At 36.4% G+C, this 18522-nt stretch overlaps 1 protein-coding gene across 11 annotated transcripts in view; it reads right to left on the bottom strand.

The window, feature by feature from the left end:
• STAU2 (staufen double-stranded RNA binding protein 2) overlaps positions 1–18522 on the bottom strand; it is a 322366-nt gene that overhangs the window by 186165 nt on the left and 117679 nt on the right. For all 11 annotated transcript variants that reach the window (XM_080800581.1, XM_080800579.1, XM_080800583.1 and 8 more), the window contains 3 exons: positions 11870–12029; positions 10480–10587; positions 8179–8391 (listed from right to left, as the gene is read on the bottom strand). In XM_080800581.1, the coding sequence (XP_080656707.1) occupies positions 8179–8391; positions 10480–10587; positions 11870–12029 (481 nt within the window). The remainder of the gene's footprint in view (positions 1–8178; positions 8392–10479; positions 10588–11869; positions 12030–18522) is intronic.

Below are 18522 nucleotides of genomic sequence, written 5' to 3'. Positions count from 1 at the left end.
AATTTTGTGACTTGGTTAGGTGACAACTGCTTAGGCACAACCCTAAAATCATAGTCCATAAAAATAATAAACGGGAATTTTTCAAAATTAGCAATTTCTCTTCTTTCAAAAGGACAAGTCATAGGCTTGGAGAAAATATTTACAAACCACATATATGATCAAGAACTTGTGGGGGGAGGGGAGTAAAATAGGTAAAGGGGATTAAGAGATATAAACTTGCAGTTACAAAATAAATAAGCCATAGGGATGTAATGTACAGCATAAGGAATGTTGTCAGTAATATTATAACAACTTTGTATGGTGACAGATGGTAACTAGACTTCATGGGGATCATTTCATAATGTATAAAAATATTGAAACACTATGATGTACACCTGAAACTAAGAGGATATTGCATGTCATTTATGCTTCAATTAAAAAAAAAGAATTCTCACTAAAAAATAACTTGTATCCTAAGTATATGAAGACCTCTCAACATTCAGTAATAAATTTATTATTATTTAAATTTTATTATTTTTATTATTATTTAACTTCCCTCATTTTTTAAATGGGCAAAAGATCTGAAGAATACTTCATCAAGCTTCATGTGCTACCAAACACATAAAAAATGCTCAATATCATTAGTCACTGGAGAAATGTGAATTAAAACCACATGTATCTGCACAACTGAAATTTAAGACTATACTATCTATTAGAAAGGACACATGGCTGATGAGAATATAAAACAGTACATTCATGTTAAGAAACAACTGGCCATCTCTTAAAATGTTGAATATATACCTACTAAATGACCAAGTCATTCACTTCCAAGCATTTACCACTCCCTCCTAAAAAAAGGAAAGCTTAGCCCATGAGATTTATACAGAAATGTTCATAGCAGCTTTATTTATAGCCCCAAATGAGAAACATCCAAAATATCTACCAAAGGATGAATGGGTAAACAAAGGTTGGTCTAATTATATGACAAAATACTACTGGCACTAAAATAGAACCAATAACTGATAAATTGAACAACATGAATGAATCTTGAAATGATTTATGCTAAGTGAAAGAAGCCAGCCAAAAAAGGGGTAGTTTCTTGGGAACAGAAGATGGGAGGAATTATAGAGGGGCATGAGGAAACTTTTGGGAGCGATGGATAGGTTCATTACCTTGATTATGGTCATGGTTACAAAGGTGTACACATATATCAAAACATATCAAATCATATTCTTTAAATATGTACACTTCATTATATGTCAACTATACCTCAACAAAGCTGTTTTAAAAGCTAACTAACCGGGGCACCTGGGTGGCTCAGGTGTTAAGCGTCTGCCTTCGGCTCAGGTTGTGATCTCGGGGTCCTGGGATCGAGTCCCGCATCAGGCTCCCTGCTCGGCGGGGAGCCTGCTTCTCCCACTCCTACTCCCCCTGCTTGTGTTCTCTCTCTCTCTCTCTCTCTGTCAAATAAATAAATAAAATCTTTAAAAAAAAAAAGCTAACTAACCAAATGCCATTTTTTCAGAAAAACAAACATATAGTAAAATTATAAGGTAAGGAATTGTTAAATATAAAACCAATGATTATGATTAACTATGTGCGGTGGTATATGGATGTGACAGGAGAGGGGCTCACACACATCTTCAATCTCACTGAGAAACGTTTTATATTCAAGTTGGGCAGTAGGTCTTACTTTTACTTAGTATGCTTTTTAACTTACAAACAAATATTATATAAACCATTTAGAAGACACTCTATTTTTAACACTATATGGGTAATGTTTGTGAGGAAAGCTTTTTAAATCTTTTTAAACTTACATATGGCTGTTTTAGTGCCTTCTAAAAGGTTTAAAAACAAAAAAACCTTTGCAAATCTCTGTGGATATGAACTTTCTTCATATATTATTTCTAGAAATAAAGCTTTATATTTATCACATGGTCAAAACCTTATTTCCAGCAGTGAAAATTTCTTCTAAAACAGGTATAAGACACAAGGGTTATCAATATATTACAGATGACAGATGTTACACTAAACTTATATATACAGTGAGCTCCTCCTAAGAACTGCTGGGTCTCAACCATATCTAATTTGGTGCTGTAGGTGAGATCCTGCAGGATCTTTTAAATTATGTTTATGATTTTGGACTTTATCCAAGGAGCAATGGGAAATTACTAAAAGATTTCAAGCAGAGGCATGACATGATCTGACTGATGTCTCTAAAAGATAACACTTTTTAAAAGATCAGTTGATATCAAAAGTATTATAGGAAGGCCAATTAAAAACCTGCTACAGCAGTTCAAGCAAGAGATGATTGTGAGCTGAACCAAAAGGGTGGCAGAGGAATGGAAAAAAATGAGCCAACTTAAGAAATACTTAACCTGATAATCAATTCAACAGGACCTGACGACTGACTGGATAAAATGGCTAAGAAAGAAGTTAAAAATGACTCACAGAAAGATATTAGCAAATGACACTACAAAAGATCTATAAAGAACTCCTCAAACTCAATACACACAAAACAGATAATCACATCAAAAAATGGGCAGAAGACATGAACAGACACTTCTCCAAAGAAGACATACAAATAGCTAACAGAGGGGCGCCTGGGTGGCTCAGTGGGTTAAAGCCGCGGCCTTCGGCTCAGGTCATGATCCCGGCGTCCTGGGATCGAGCCCCGCATCGGGCTCTCGCTCCGCGGAGAGCCTGCTTCCTCCCTTCTCTCTCTGCCTGCCTCTCTGCCTACTTGTGATCTGTCTGTCAGGTCAATAAATAAAATCTTTAAAAAAAAAATGGCTAACAGACATATGAAAAAATGTTCATCATCATTAGCCATCAGGGAGATTCAACTCAAAACCACATTGAGAGTCCACCTTATACCAGTCAGAATGGCCAAAATTAACAAGACAGTAAGCAGCAAGTGTTGGAGAGGATGGGGAGAAAGGGGAACCCTCTCACACTGTTGGTGGGAATGCAAGTTGGTGCCACTTTGGAAAACAGTGTGGAGATTCCTTAAGAAATTAAAAATAGAGCTACCCGATGACCCTGCAATTGCACTACTGGGTATTTACCCCAAAAATACAGATGTAGTGAAAAGAATAGCCATCTGTACCCCTAGTGTTCATAGAAACAATGGCCACAGTTGCCAACCTGTGGAAAGAACCAAGATGCCCTTCCACGGACGAATGGATAAAGAAGATATGGTCCATATATACAATGGAGTATTATGTGTCCATCAGAAAGGATGAGTACCCAACTTTTGTATCAACATGGATGGGACTTGAAGAGATTATGTTGAGTGAAATAAGTCAAGCAGAGTCAATTATCATATGGTTTCACTTACTTGTGGAGCATAAGGAATAACACGGAGGACATTGGGAGATGGAGAGAAGTGAGTTGGAGGAAATTGGAGGGGGAGACAAACCATGAGAGACTGTGGACTCTGAGAAGCAAAAGGAGGGTTTTAGAGGGGAGGTGGTGGGGGGTTGGGTGAGCCTGGTGGTGGGTATTATGGAGGGCACGTATTGCATGGAGCACTGGGTATGGTGCATAACAGTGAATTTTGGAACATTGAAAAAAAATTAAATTTAATTTAAAAAAAATGACTCCCAGGCTTTTGTTTCAGCAGCAGGATGGTGATGCCAGGCACTGTGATAAGTAATGCTGGAGGAGAAGGAGGTTATGATGACTTTGATGTGCCTGCAAAATTACAAAGTGAAGATGTCCAAGAGGCAGTGTAGAGCACAGAAGAGAATTTGGGAATCATCTATATAAAGACTGAATTGAAGCCCTAAAAGTATGAACAGCAGCCTAGGGGAGAGTAAGAGAAGAAAAAGACTTAGAACTTTAGTACTGTAATAGGTAGAAGAAGAGGAAAGGAAAATGTTAACTTTTGATAAAATAATGGTTTCTACCTCTATTTACATACCAGAAAAATGGAAACTAAATGAATTATAAAGGAAGTAAAGTACTGGTGAGAAAAGATGAATACAGACAATAAGTTGTAAGTCTAAGATTGGGGTATCAATAAAAAAGTGAAAGGAAGCCTTTGAGCCTAGCTCATAATGATATTCAAATAAAAATGTACTTTCAATGATATATTGTCTCCATTGTTTAATTTGCCTCTTTTATAAAAATGTTCTTAAGTTCCATGGGGCACCTGGGTGGCTCAGTTGGTTAAGCATGTGACTCCTGATTTTGGCTCAGGTCATGATCTCAGGGCTATGAGACTGAGCCCCGCATCCAGCTCCACACTTGGCATGGAGCCTGCTTAAGTTTCTCTCTCTCCCTCTCCCCTGCCCCTCCCTCCCTCCTCTTAGAAAAAACGGCAAGTTCTAAAACACTGTTGTTGATATGGATTCCAGCGACAAAAAAATGAGATGTTTAAATCCAATTTGATAATAATGAAGTCTGAGAACATTAAGACTGGCTGTTCCTTCCCTTGATTGAAATTAACTATTAGCATCCTTGACAGTTAAGTTATTCCTTGGATAGCAAGATTTATGTTACCTTTCCACAAACTAGTATGAAAGTCTTCTAACTGTTGTGTCCAGGAAATTTTATCTCCAACATCAGAAACACTTCCCTGAAGTCCCATCTTACAGAAGAGAACTACACTAAAAAATAAAATATAAACCCAGAGACATCCATAGGGCAGTCTTACATTTTAACAAGGTAATTCTGTACCGTTAATTTTAAAATCCAAAAAGACTTCACAATCAACCAGTTTCAAATGGGCACTAGAATCAGACATGACTAGACCTGGAACCTGTTACATGATCTTGGGTAAGTTTCTTAAACATCAAGCATTCTATCTGTAAAACAGGATAACAGCTACATCACAGCATGATTAAGAAAATTAAAATAATGTGATGTTTTATTTTAAATAAAATCAAAGTAAATCATCAACAGTTTATTCTCTGCTTCTACTGCATAATAAGGAACTGTAGAGCCTAGATGTATAAGACCTATAAGGAAGGATAAAAATGCTGCAAACTAAGATATTATTTCAACCTACCCATTTATTGGCCCACCATACTTAAAATTATCTAGATTCCAATTCATTGTATGCATGTTGCTGTCTCAAAATGACCTTACATTTCAGAATATGTCTATAGGTTTTATTTTAACATAAGACAGACATGGTACAAATAATTCCAAGTGTGATGTATGTGAGGAAAAATGCAGGGGCTAACTTAATCTGGGAGTAGGGGAGAACAAAAAAGGCTTCCCTAAAGAAGTCAAGTTCAAGCTGAGATCTGAATAGTGGATAGGAAGAAAGTTCTGAAATAACATGCTTATATACTAGAAGTAGCAGCAAAAAATACTGAAAATTCAAAATGTTTATCCCCAATCTGGGGGATAACATTGAAACAATAATCTTGCTTTTAATGGCTATAGTTAAAAGCAACAAGGGTTATGTTTATATTCTATCATAAAAATGTACAGATCTTTTCTAGTCTAATGGCTCACTATTTGTAACTTATTAAGATTCAACTTAGTTGGGGCACCTCGGTGGCTCAGTGGGTTAAGCCTCTCATTCAGCCCAGGTCATGATCTCAGGGTCCTCGGATCGAGCCCCACATCGGGCTCTCTGCTCAGTAGGGAGCCTGCTTTCCCCTCTCTTTCTCTGCCTACCTCTCTGCCTACTTGTGATCTCTCTCTCTGTCAAATAAATAAATAAAATCTTAAAAAAGATTCAATTTAGTTTAATAAATTAGTTGGAAATTATTGTGACCAGTTTTGTGCTGCCATTCTGATGCAGAGCAGTGTTCTTCCATCATGGAAAAGCTAAAGATTTTATATATAAAAAGACTTAAGACAAACAAAGAAACTAAAACAGACTCACTAATACAGAGAACAAACTGGTGGTTGGCAGAGGGAAGGGGAATTGGTGAAATAGGTGACAGGGATTAAGAGCTAAAAACTCCCAGTTACAAAATAAATAAGTTACAAGGATGAAAAGTATAGCATAGAAAATATAGTCAATAATAGTGTTATAATGAAGTGACAAATAGTGACCAAATACTCAATAATATGTAGAGTGTTGAGTCGGTATATTGTACACCTGACACTAATATTTCATTGTATTTTTACTTTGTAGTTCTACAAAAATTCTTAAAAAAATATTGAAGAAAATAGACCATGGATATATTCACATACATATAAAACGTGAATAGACAGAGTTACAGATAAAATAACAATAGTTAATCTTTATTGAGCACTTATAATTTATATTATTAATAAATATTTAATAATAATTACTAATGCATTCTGTGTATAATTCAGTTAACAGGTAACAATCCTATGAAGTTCAATTATTATTCCTACTTTCATAAATAAAGAAATATAAGATTATAAAAGTTAGGTAAACTTACTCAGGTCACAGGGATTCATACTCAAAACTAATTCCAAACGTTGTGTTCTTAAAGCCATACCCTACTCCCTAACCACATGATATGAATGAAAGCCAGCCCTCAGAACCAGCAGGACTCAGGATAAGTGGATCTATTTGGCATTTATTTTTAGTCTACCTTACATATAAGGTAGAATGCTATTTCAGGGAACACATAACCCACACTTTCTCAGGGAGACAGTGATAGTATTCATTAAGAAGAACACATGTACGGGGTGCCTGGGTGGCTCAGTCCGTTAAGTGTCTGCCTTCAGCTCAGGTCATGATCCCAGTGTCCTGGGATCGAGCCCTGCATCGGGCTCCTTGCTCAATAGGGAGCCTGCTTCTCCCTCTCCCTCTGCCTGTCACTCCCTCTTCTTGTGTCCTTTCTCTGTCAAATAAAATCTTTTTTAAAAAAATAAGAGGAACACACATTTATATATTTATTTATGTAAATACATACGCATGTATCTTTAAATTAAACAAAGGTACAAAAGGCAGAAAACCTATAAAAATACTGTAGTTGTACCATTGTACAATCTAAACAAAAGAGGTTCATCAAAGAGAAAATGTAATGTACAGTTGACCCCTGAACAACATGGGGGAGCAAACACCTATGCCCACTCAGTTAAAAATCCATATATAACTTCTTTTTGTTTTGATTCCCCCAAAACTTAAATACTAATACTAACACTAATAACCTACGGTTGATCAGAAGCCTCATTAATAACTTAAAACGGTGAATTAACACATATTCTATGTGTTATGTATGTTATGTGTATTATAAGGAAAAGAAAATACATTTACCATACTGTAGTTACAGAAAAAATCTGCATATAAATGGACTTATGTTGTTCAAGGGTTAACCCTGCTTCATTTTTGTAATCCCTGATCTGTAGAGCCTAACCTAACAAGACACTGACTTGGCAACTGACACGCTAGCAGCTGAAGGCCTTCTGTGAATGGAACTCGAGCTCACGCACCGCCTACATACTGAGCACTCACAGGCAGCGTCCTGTACTCAGCGCTGAAATCATCTCATTCCTTTTTTGCTTTTTGTTGGTGGTGGTGTAAACAACAACAAAAAATCTGCTCTAGTGAAAGAAAGAGTTACGACATCTTGAAAAATCGCGTGCTCTGTTTTCTTCTCTGGCAAGGTATACGTGACTGAAAAAACAGAAACAAAACACTACCACTTACCTCACAGGGCTGCTATGAGGATTAAATGTGATAAAGCACATGAAATGCTGGGACACACAGTGCTTTATGCACACTAGCTCCTGCTGCTCTCACCGGCACTGGTATCATTCACACGATTATTACCCTGTAACCTACCACCATTTCAGGATATCCCGAGAAGTCACTATAGCACAGACTAGCATGCAGAAAGAACACAGGACTGGAAATCAGAGTAGTTCAAGCTGCTCTGCAGCCCCAGGTGAATCAGAGTGAGCAAAGTCTTTGGACATATTTCACAAAATCTTAGTTGTGAAAAAGGGGTAACGTCATCTATCTTGCACAGTCCTGATGAGAAGCACACTAAAGGTGATCATGAATGAGAAAGTATCTTTTAAAACCAGAGAGAACAATAAATATGGAAGGTATGATTGTTTGATGAACAAACGCAGGTGTCCAGTGTCTAAAAGCAACACAGAATAGTCATTAATTTATAGTCCAGGGCCACCCTTGACTCTGGGGATGCAAATAATCCACAGGTGTAGGTGCCTGCCCCACAGAAAAACTTTTATCTATAGTTACCATCATACTGATACAGCGAAACTAACCAGTGTTCACAAGCACACACTTACCTTTACTATTGTTTTAGGGCGTTTTTTAAAAAATAATTTTGGCTTTTCAACCACAGGAAGAGGCGGAAGTTTCTTAAGCTCCTGGAGGACGGTGGTGGCAGCGCGCTTCTTGGAAAGTTTTTTGCTATTTCCCTCTCCTTCTGCAGAGAACTCTCCCACTGACACCCGAGTAACAAAGCTTTTCATATGCGGTGGTCCACTTTCTTTAATAACCTATTAAATGTAAGTAAAATATTTCATATAGGCACTTAAGAAATGTTCTCATCACATGAATCTTTTAAAAATGTTCATATCATAATCAAAATTTAAATTATAAAGAATGATGCCAAAATTATAGATTTCTTTAATAAAGTTATATAGATATTATATAGGCACATTCACTTATGATACTTACGATGTTTAATGAACTGAAGCCGAAAGAACAAAAAAACAAATAAATACATTCAATTCATAGTCAAAATTTGTGTTTTACTAGCTTAAAATAGGCAATTCTAATTATGGTGACCCAGTTTCTTATGGAACAGAAAATTAAGAATATAAAACACACCATATTGGATTACATACACAGACCATCCAAACAATAATTTGTATTTAACTGTGAACATCTCTAATTTCTTCCCTATAATAAGTTACTGAAGTACAAGACTACTTCTTCCTGGGGTTCTCTAGCCCATAAAGCATCCTTCATGTGGAAGCCTCTCAAAAATAACTTAGGGTAAAAATAACCTATTTTTGATGGAGTCCTCAAAGGCTGTTTTACAGAAAGGAATGTTTACTTTCTGCAACAGCTTAAAAAGGTAAGTAGACATACCATAAAAAAATACCTATCTTAGAAATGGAATAGCTGTGATGTTCCTAAACATTCTGTATTCTTTAAACTATGCCAGCTTTGGAGGAAAGATGCCTTCCAAAACCCAAATGCTCAAAACTTTAGTCTCCTTCAAAATCCTGACCTATAAAAGATACCCTAGTTAAACAGTTTACCATTTAACTTTATATTAAAATTGTCTTCTAATATTAGATAGCAATTAGGAAAGGAAAAGGGAAACAACACAGGATACAAAACAACACAGTTGGATTGTATCCAATTGGATTAATTCAATAATGTTGGATTATTATTATCTCACTAATCCAACACTATTGGGGATAAGAAAACTTATGATAATCATACTTCCTATTTAATTTCAGTTTACTAGCTGAAACACCGAAACTGTTTATTTTAATTACTTTGATGGATAGTCCCTTCAACTAAAAAAAAAGTTCGTGCTTAACGACTTGACAGAACAGTAAATATCTGAACTTTTATTACTCACATTAGATCGTCATTATGAAAACTAAACATTCTATACTATATTAATGCTTCCAATGACTTCTAAGACTTACAAAACTGTTCCTATTCATTGTAGCCTTTAAAAGGCCCATGTTCATTAACTTTTGAGTATATGTAATTACTTTTGATAGGTTTTCTATATTTCCCCCATCATTTCTTGGTGGAACCAACAGACCCCCAAGTATATTCCATCCCTGCCTTCCTCATTTTGCTGCTTTTAATCTGCCATAAGGTGAGAGATCAGATAAGCCAACTGAGGAGAACTCTGTCTAAGGATAGGTTCTCAGTCAAGGTCAGTGTTCTTGGCAGTAAATAAAATGTGGGAGCTTTCTAGTCAGTGAACATCCATAATCTGAAGGATACTCCATAATCATTTCAGCTTATTTCCTGGGTTTTGCCTATTTTCTAGATATTTAAGTTACAAAATTAGTGACCTCTTAGTAAAGGAGGTTATTATAATAATTTAAAAATTTTCCCTTTTAAATTTCACATTTTATAAACATTTTGTGACATGTTTATCTGGTTGTAGAGACCTGCTTAATTACTTCTTAGTGATTTATTAGTAGAAGTTAAATTTAAACCTATTTTGGTTCCACAAATTTAGAAGAATTTAGTAGTAATATATATACGTCACTATTAACTTGAATACTTTCAATTTAATCCTATTAAAAACACCAAAACTTACTACAAATTATCTTATACTCACAAAATAAATTTTATGATGAAAATTAAAATGTCATATATACAAATTATTTAATACAGAAAAGCCAAAGAGATCAGCAGAAATTTATGATATTATAGTAGTTCTATTTTCCCCCAGGGCCTGTATGATTTCATGATACACAGTTTGAACACAAGGAAGCACATTAACTCTTTCAGGATATTAGTATGCCAGCTGATTAATTTGTTTGCTTATTTTAAATAGTAAGGAGCAGGGGGAAAGAAATGAAAGATCACTACTGAGCACATACCTCAAAACTGACGGGCATATTTCGCTTCAGAGCAATTTCAAACACTAAGCTGATCTCAGATTTATTCGCATCTTTGTCATCATCCATTTCTTTTCCTGATTCGCCATTCTAAATCACAAAAAATAGTATGACGATGAATCTTCACTTTGTAACAAACTGTACATATATTTACAATTAAGAGGGCCTATTTAAAATACAGTAAGAAACAAGAAACCAGAGACTGTATCTTGTGGGTTCCTATCCATATAACAACAGGAGTGGTGGGCTTTGCTGAGAGGCTTTTTTGTAATTTAATTTTTAGGGGGTTTTGTTTTGTTTTTCATTTTTTGTTTTTTGCTCAAAGTGGAAGGATAAATGCTGAGTGTGGAAATCTTTTACTTAACCATATACTAATTTGAATTCATACTATGTCCCCAGACTCAATTCTCTGTCTATCCCCCATGCACACAGACACACAACACTTTCCCTGATATTCTAGTACGCTTCTTAATCTTCTGTAAAGACCAAATTATAGAAAGCTTATAGGATGCAAATCAGGATTTTGGAGCTCTATGTCTGGCTCTGGCATCAATTTGGTTATTCACTTCTTTAACACATAATTCTGAAGAGATTCATATATGTTGAATCCAGAGTATTAGAGATAAAAAGATCAAGAGACAGTATTCCTACTGCCAAGAAACTTATGACTTAGTGTGAAAACAGATAAGCAAACAGATATAATGAAAGTGTACAAGCAGAAAAATACCTAAGTCAGCCATTAACTAAGATGAATCTCAAAGGGGGAGGACAAGAGGTTTGAGGGCAGGGGAAATGTAGGGGTTGAACAGAAAAGTTTGCAATAATTAAGTGGAGAGCTCAAAAACGAGGTGACTTATCAGACATGTCTGAGCCAAAGATACTATTTTGAAATCAATAGAGAAGGCTGCTAAAGCCATGAGAATGGGTGCAATTACTCAACATCAGCCTCGATACCCTGGTCTGTAAAATAAAATAGGACTGAAACAAATCTATGAAAATCTCTTCCACTTGAAACTCCTTGATTCTAAGTGAACACAATGTAATCTATGCTCAATAAACATAGCATTAAATGAAGGGTAAATGAATGAAACTTCTCAAGCTTGTTCACGTCCCCAAATACTGTGCTGCCTGAGAAGTAAAACCCATAGGTGGATCAAAGTTCTCAAAGGTAAGGTCATCCTAGCAGGAACACAAGAGTCTGGTACAGTAGACAGGTGATCTGAGAAGGAAATCATAGCAGGTCGTCACTCTAATATTCTTTCCTAACAGAAGAGATTATTTCTTTTATTTTTAGAAACACATTTATTTGTCTTGTCAATAATCTCACTGGGGAACTACAAGGAAGAGACTGTCACATGTAGGGGCAACATACCTGAGGTGACTTTTCCGGAATAGGTTCATTCTGCAGTGCTTGAAGGGCTTTCATCGCAGCATTGTGTCTAGCAGCTTGTCGAGTCTTTCCTTCCCCAAAAAATTCATTATTTCCTACTGTCAGCTGAACATAAAAGATCTTGGGCATTGGGCAATGATACCTAAGATAAGAAAATAAAAATATTAATGTTAGTTCAGTAAAGCCATGCTGTAATCATGAGTAAGATTTGTTTTCTTGAAAATGATAGCAACCATATAAGGTACTATATACTCTCTTACTCACCCTAGCCAAGTATTAACCTCATGAATGTATTTATAAAAGACAAAATATGAGTCAATATAGCGATAGACATATTTCTCCATGAAAAGCACATTACAGAAAACAATATTAAATATAATATAATAGAAATTATTCAATTATATCACAGAAAACTTTTAGTAGAGGTTTTCAGCCAGATCTTGAGAGATGTGAGCTGAGTGGTCTGGTGCTGAAGGGGGCCACAACAGAGGCAGGAGACTGGTAAGCCCACTTAGGGGACAACATGCAGAAGATGGTGACTTCAGTAGAAGACAGTTATGGCTAGACATGGGAGGGGAAGAGAGATGGAGCTACGACTCCATTCCAAAGGAATAAGTCCTCTGCCAAGTAACAAGAAGATCAGACTGAACATAAGAGAGAATGGGAACATAAGCCAATTCTTAAGCAGGTAAGCAATATCATAATAAAATAGATTTAAAGAAAACATTTTCAGCAGGTTTGTGTTCAACAACTGATGGAGTTACAACTAGAAAGCAGCAGTGATGTAAATATGAAGGGATAAAAGGGCTGAATGAAGAAAGAACTAGAAGAAATTAAGAAAAAATTAAGAGGATATGTAATACAATTCATTAATTCAACAATTACTTATGGAGGACATTCTTTATGACAAGGGAATACGACAATGAACAAAAACACACTGTACTGGGTAAGACAGATAATATATAAGGTAATATGCAGAATATCTAGTATGTTAGAGATCTAAGTTAAACAGAAAAAGGAAAGGTCAGAACTGTCAGGGAGGTTGGTTTTAGACAGGGTGACCAGGGAGGGTCTCACTGAGAAGATGGCAACGGTGTAAAGGCCTAAAATAAATGAGGGAGGAAGCCACCCAGATATCTGGAACAGTGCACTTGAGACAGAGAAAACAGCAAGTGCAAAGGCCCTGGGGCAGCAGTGTGCCAAGCACATTCAAGTAATTCAGAAGATGCCTATCTGGCTACAGTGAAGGGATAAGGAAAGAAAAGTTAAGAAATGAAAAGAAGTAGCCAGATACCTTAGAAATTATTGTAGGGATTTGACTTTTGCCCTGAGTGAAATGGCCAGCCACTAGAAGGTTGGGAAGAGAAGCGATATATCTCACTTGCACTTTGGAAGGATCACCTGATGATTATGTTGATAATAGACTGTAGGCAAATGATAATGGAAGCAAGGAGATCTATCAGGAGACTATTACAATAATATAGGAGAAAAGCAACAGGGGCCTGTACTGGGGTGGCAGCAGTGCAAGCAATGAGAAGCAGTTGGATTCTGAATGAATTTCAAAAGTAGAGCTGATAGTGGGGGGCTGTCTGGGTGGCTCAGTTGATTGAGCATCAGACTCTTGATTTCGGCTCAGGTCATGATCTCAGGGTCATGGGACTGAGCCTCTCATTGGTCTCTGTGCTCATCAGGGAGTCTGTTCCAGATCCTCTCACTCCTTCTGCTCATGCCCACCCCTGTGCATCTGCACTCTCTCTCTAAATAAAATCTTTAAACAAACAAACAAACAAAAAAGCAGAACTGATAGGGTTTACCCAAGGATTAGTTATGGAAAATGAGAGGAGTCGAGGATGACCCCAGGGTTTCTGAGCTGAACAAGTGGACGACAGAGTATGCATACAATGAACTGGTGAAGACTGCAGAAGGATTTGATTATTGGACATGGGTATCAGCAGCTCTGGTTTGGAAGTGTTAAATTATTCAGCCTGTTTAGACATCCAAGTGGAGATATCAAATGAACAGTCAGATTTTTGAGTCTAGATTCCAGGAAAGAGGTCAAAAATGAATATAAAATTTGGGAATCATCAATATATATGGAATCTAGGGCCACAGACAGGGGCACCTAGGTGGCTTAGTCGGTTAAGTGTCTGCCTTTGGCTCAGGTCTTGATCCCAGAGTCCCAGGGTCAAGTCCCACATCAGACTCCTTGCTCAGTGGGGAGTCTGCTTCTTCCTCTGCTCCCCACCCAGCTCATACTCATTCTCTCTCTCGCAAAAATAAATAAAATCTTAAAAGCCACAAGACAGTGAGAACTCTGTGGGAAGGAATAACAGGAGAAAAACCAGGCAAGTACAATGTTCTTCCTAAAAACCAGAGGGGAAAAAGTCTTTCTAGGAGAAGGGAGTGCTCAACTGTATCAAATTATACTCACAGGTCAAGTAAAATGATGACTGAGAATTAAGACACTGAATTGGGCAATTAACAAAACTAAAAAGGATCAACTTTGATGCAATAGTGGATTTACAATGTAATGCCAAAAAATTAAGTTAAAATCACTCAAGTGCTGAAAAATGTCTGTTTCAAACAAAGAGAAGTCTAACTGAAGTCCTACTGAGTTCTGGATGATTACTGGATAACCAAAGAGCAATGTTCCATATTCACTCTAAGATAAACTGGACACAGCCCATCGTACAAGAATTTATCAGGCAGATGGGACTAATTAGGAAAGGTTTACAGAAGGTAAAAGACTAGAAAGGTGTATCAGCACTGAAGATGCAGATTTGGGAGGCAGTAATTGAAACCATGTGAGTGGGTAAGCACCTGGAAAGGGTAAGTGTAAAGGAACCAAAAAAGAGACCCTAAGGCTGGGATCTGATTGAGGTCCATGATCAAAAGGCAGGGGAAATAATAGACAGCAGTGAAGGAGATGAAAGAGGGTCAGAGTTAGAAAAGAAATTACCGCACAATGTCAGGGAAATCAACAGTGTCAAACATCGTGGAGAAATCCAGAGTATGAAAAAAAGAAACAGTCACTGTTTTAAATTCTTAAAGTCAACTTTCTTGGCCCACAGTTACTATTACTTTGTTTTAAGATAAAGTATTTTAAATGTGTTTTTATTATGTCATATGTTCTCATTTTTAATAGGCAAATATAAAAAAGTTAAAGGAAGAAAAAAATCACTTATGGTTAAAGACTTTTAATATGCAAAGACTAAAAAAGCATTAAAAACCACAATCTGTTTTGCTCTTTGATTACAGTAAGTAGTATACTGAGGTGCACAACTTCCTACTGCATTCCTGAAGTGCACTTTCCTATTATTTTAGATCCCCTTAATGCAGATATATTAACAGACTAATATAATAAATGCAGGTTATCTTCATTTGTATACCACAAAATTCAATTTTCCTCCTACACAGAATTCTGTGCATATTTTTAACTTGTTACACTATAAAACTTTAAAACAGACAACCTGAAATCAAAAATTTACTCCTGTACTAAGATCTTCTATGGCAAGCTTTCACCACAGAGCAAATGTTTACAATTAATTATACACTTCTGAAAACAGAGGCCCACAACTGGAATGCTAACAGACCTTTAACTACAGTAGAGGGAGTGGGCGCCACTATAATCACTAAGGCCTGCTGACAATTACAAAACTCATTTTGGTTTGCCACAGAGACAAACAAAATTTCTGTTCATTATGACTTTACTGGAATATGATGTCATAACACATAGCCATACTGAAACAATCTGCTGATTTTCTGACCAAAATATTAATTGCATACTAAAGAGCCCTTGGGGCCTCTTCCTTTTTAGCCCTCAAATACGGCTCTATGTATGCATATGTATATGCATGTGGGTACATATGTATGTGTGTATTATACTGTATAACTATCAGAGGAAAAATTAGGTTTGTTGTATTTTAACAGAAAAAGTAAACTATTCTAGCTCTAACAACAGGAAATACCAAGACCAAATGCCTGACTTGTTTTGTTCTAGTTTCATTCCATCCTCTAACTTAACAATGATTCTTGATATTTACCCCATGTGGTTTATCACCTAATATACCACATCTCCTCACATCATCATGACAATTAAGATTAGCCAGAGTACCCTCAATAATGGCACCCAGACTCAACTGTAGGAGAGATGATGCAGAAAGTCTCTTTGGATGTTAGGTCCTGGTCTCTAAATATTTGTTTCCTTTGCTAAAGAAACACTCAAAGTTTGTTGAAGGTTGATGCATGCTAAAGAGAAGTTCTTTTCTATATTTATTTCAAACATTAAGCTCATTTTTGGTAAAGTACTTTTAACAACGTTTACATTTCCAGTGATTACTGTTAAAAGATGGGCATGAAAACTTACCCATCCAGGCTATTAGAGTTTCAGGTTCAAAGGGCTTCTACCACAGCCTCCAAAATGTATTTTGCAAAGTGTGATCCCACTCATCAGAATTATCCCCAGTGCTTATTAAAAATGTATGTTCCTGGGGCGCCTGAGTGGCTCAGTGGGTTAAGCCTCTGCCTTCAGCTCAGGTCATGATCTCAGGGTCCTGGGATCGAGCCCCGCATCGGGCTCTCTGCTCAGCAGGGAGCCTGCTTCCCCCTCTCTCTCTGCCTGCCTCTCTGCCTACTTGTGATCTCTGTCAAATAAATACATAAAATCTTAAAAAAAAAAAAAAAAGTATGTTCCTGTGCCCCACCCCTGATCTGTCCCAGAACAAGAACCTTTACCTTAGTAAGATTCCCCGGGGAGTCTTTCATACTAAAAGTCTGAGAACCAGTGTTCACTACAACTTAGGTGATTTGAGGATGACCTCAACCTCCACACAAGCAAGGGACCACGTACATTCCTATAGCACCATGTTTAGGTTTCCTCTCTCTCTCTCTTATTTAACCTCACAGCAACTGGGTGAGACAGATGTCCCCATGGTCACCATGAGAGGTAACAAATGTCCCCAACAAAGGTGAGAGGAGTCAAACTGAAGTCTTTTAACTTCAGAGCTCAGGAAACTTTAAAGTCGTTTCCTAAAAATCTGCTTTATCCTCTTCTATTTTTGTGTTCCCATGTGTTTATTAAATGGGAAGGCTAGAGAACCTAAAGCAAGAGTTCTTTCTAAACCCAAGGTCCACTGATAGACCTCAGAGGCATTTTACTTAATAGCTGCTGAAAGAACAAGAGCTCCATAATGAAATCCTATGTTTTTATGGGATGTCAAGCCAAACAGGATCAAAAAAGAGACACAAGTGAGTAACTTATCATTCGGTGAAAAGTCAGAATAATGGGCATAGGGTGCCATATTGCTTATAGTCTAAATTTTATAAAGGCTGCTTGTAAGGCCTTTTCCCCTCCCCTGCCTCTTTGCCTTCTGTCCACTGGAAGTCTTACAAAAGATAAACAAAATTTCAAATAAAATAAAATAAAATCTTTCCTTTCTTCAGATCCAAAAAAAAGGTCTTTAGATTTGGCCTATCTTCAAGACATAACAAGTCAATACAGCAATAAAGAAAGGATATATATTTGGTTCCTCTGAATTAACACCTGACACTCCTTATACAGTCTTCTTTTGATTTTTGAGTTAAGGGAAGATTTTACATTCTTATATAAGTATTCTTATAAGAATGTATATACTTCTATTTGATTTTCAGTTGGAACAGGTTTCCATACCATCTATCCTTGCCATCCTCCCTAAAGTTACTTCAGTAATGCACTCTTTGCAGACTCCCTTCGTATGAGTTTCTGAACAACTAAAAGCCATGTGTCCTCCCTACCATTTGGTGACTGCCTTATTCTCTAACATCACCACTTTCTTAAGTATCATTTTTACAAGGTGAAAAAGACATATTTCAAATAACATGAGAACTTTTAAAAATTGAAAAATAATTGCCTCACTTTATTTGATAGCATTATTCATAAATCTCAACCCAGCTTAAGCATTCATATCTCCTTTACAGGTTTATGTACTAAAATATATGAACAAGTTATCTTCTCATCTAGTAAGGAGAACCTTTGGATTTCTGTGTTTATTTCTAACATTGACTGAAAACAGAAATGTCACTTAATCTTTCTATCTCCATTTACTTATCTGTAAAGTATTTGCAGAATCTATATTTAAAGACCTCTCAAGGCCAAAACTTAGAATTCAAATACATGTTGATTATTTTTGACTCTTTGTACACATTTTGGCACTGCTGAGCATTCTTTTTACTTGCTATAGAAAAATAATAGGTTTTATCATAAAGCTATAAAATAGTCCTTGGCACACTTTCAAGTTTGTATGTATATAAAATGTCTAGATAGGAGAGGGTTCTTTCTCTATTCACATCTATAAATTTTGGAAATATATCTTTTATGGGATCTAAATGTTAAGTGTTGAGGAATTTCAAAAATTAGGACCTATTAAAAAAGATTCATAGGGCAGCTGAAAATAAGCTTTAAAGGAGGGTAGGGATAGTCTATTCTGTTTGTAGAATTATTATAATTATGTTTAAAATGCCCAGGGGAAAATACAAAAAGATATGTACTAGAAATTAGGATAGGATGCACTGATGTGATGGAATTATAAATGATGATATCTTTCATAATTTAAAATTTTTAAAAATAATATGGTTGTACTAGAGTATAAACCAAAAAG

Source organism: Martes martes (genome assembly GCF_963455335.1).
Source record: "Martes martes genome assembly, chromosome: 4".
NCBI classification, from domain to species: domain Eukaryota; kingdom Metazoa; phylum Chordata; class Mammalia; order Carnivora; family Mustelidae; genus Martes; species Martes martes.
The sequence above is the reverse complement of the archived record's forward strand: the minus strand, read 5'-3'. Positions and strand labels throughout refer to the sequence as shown.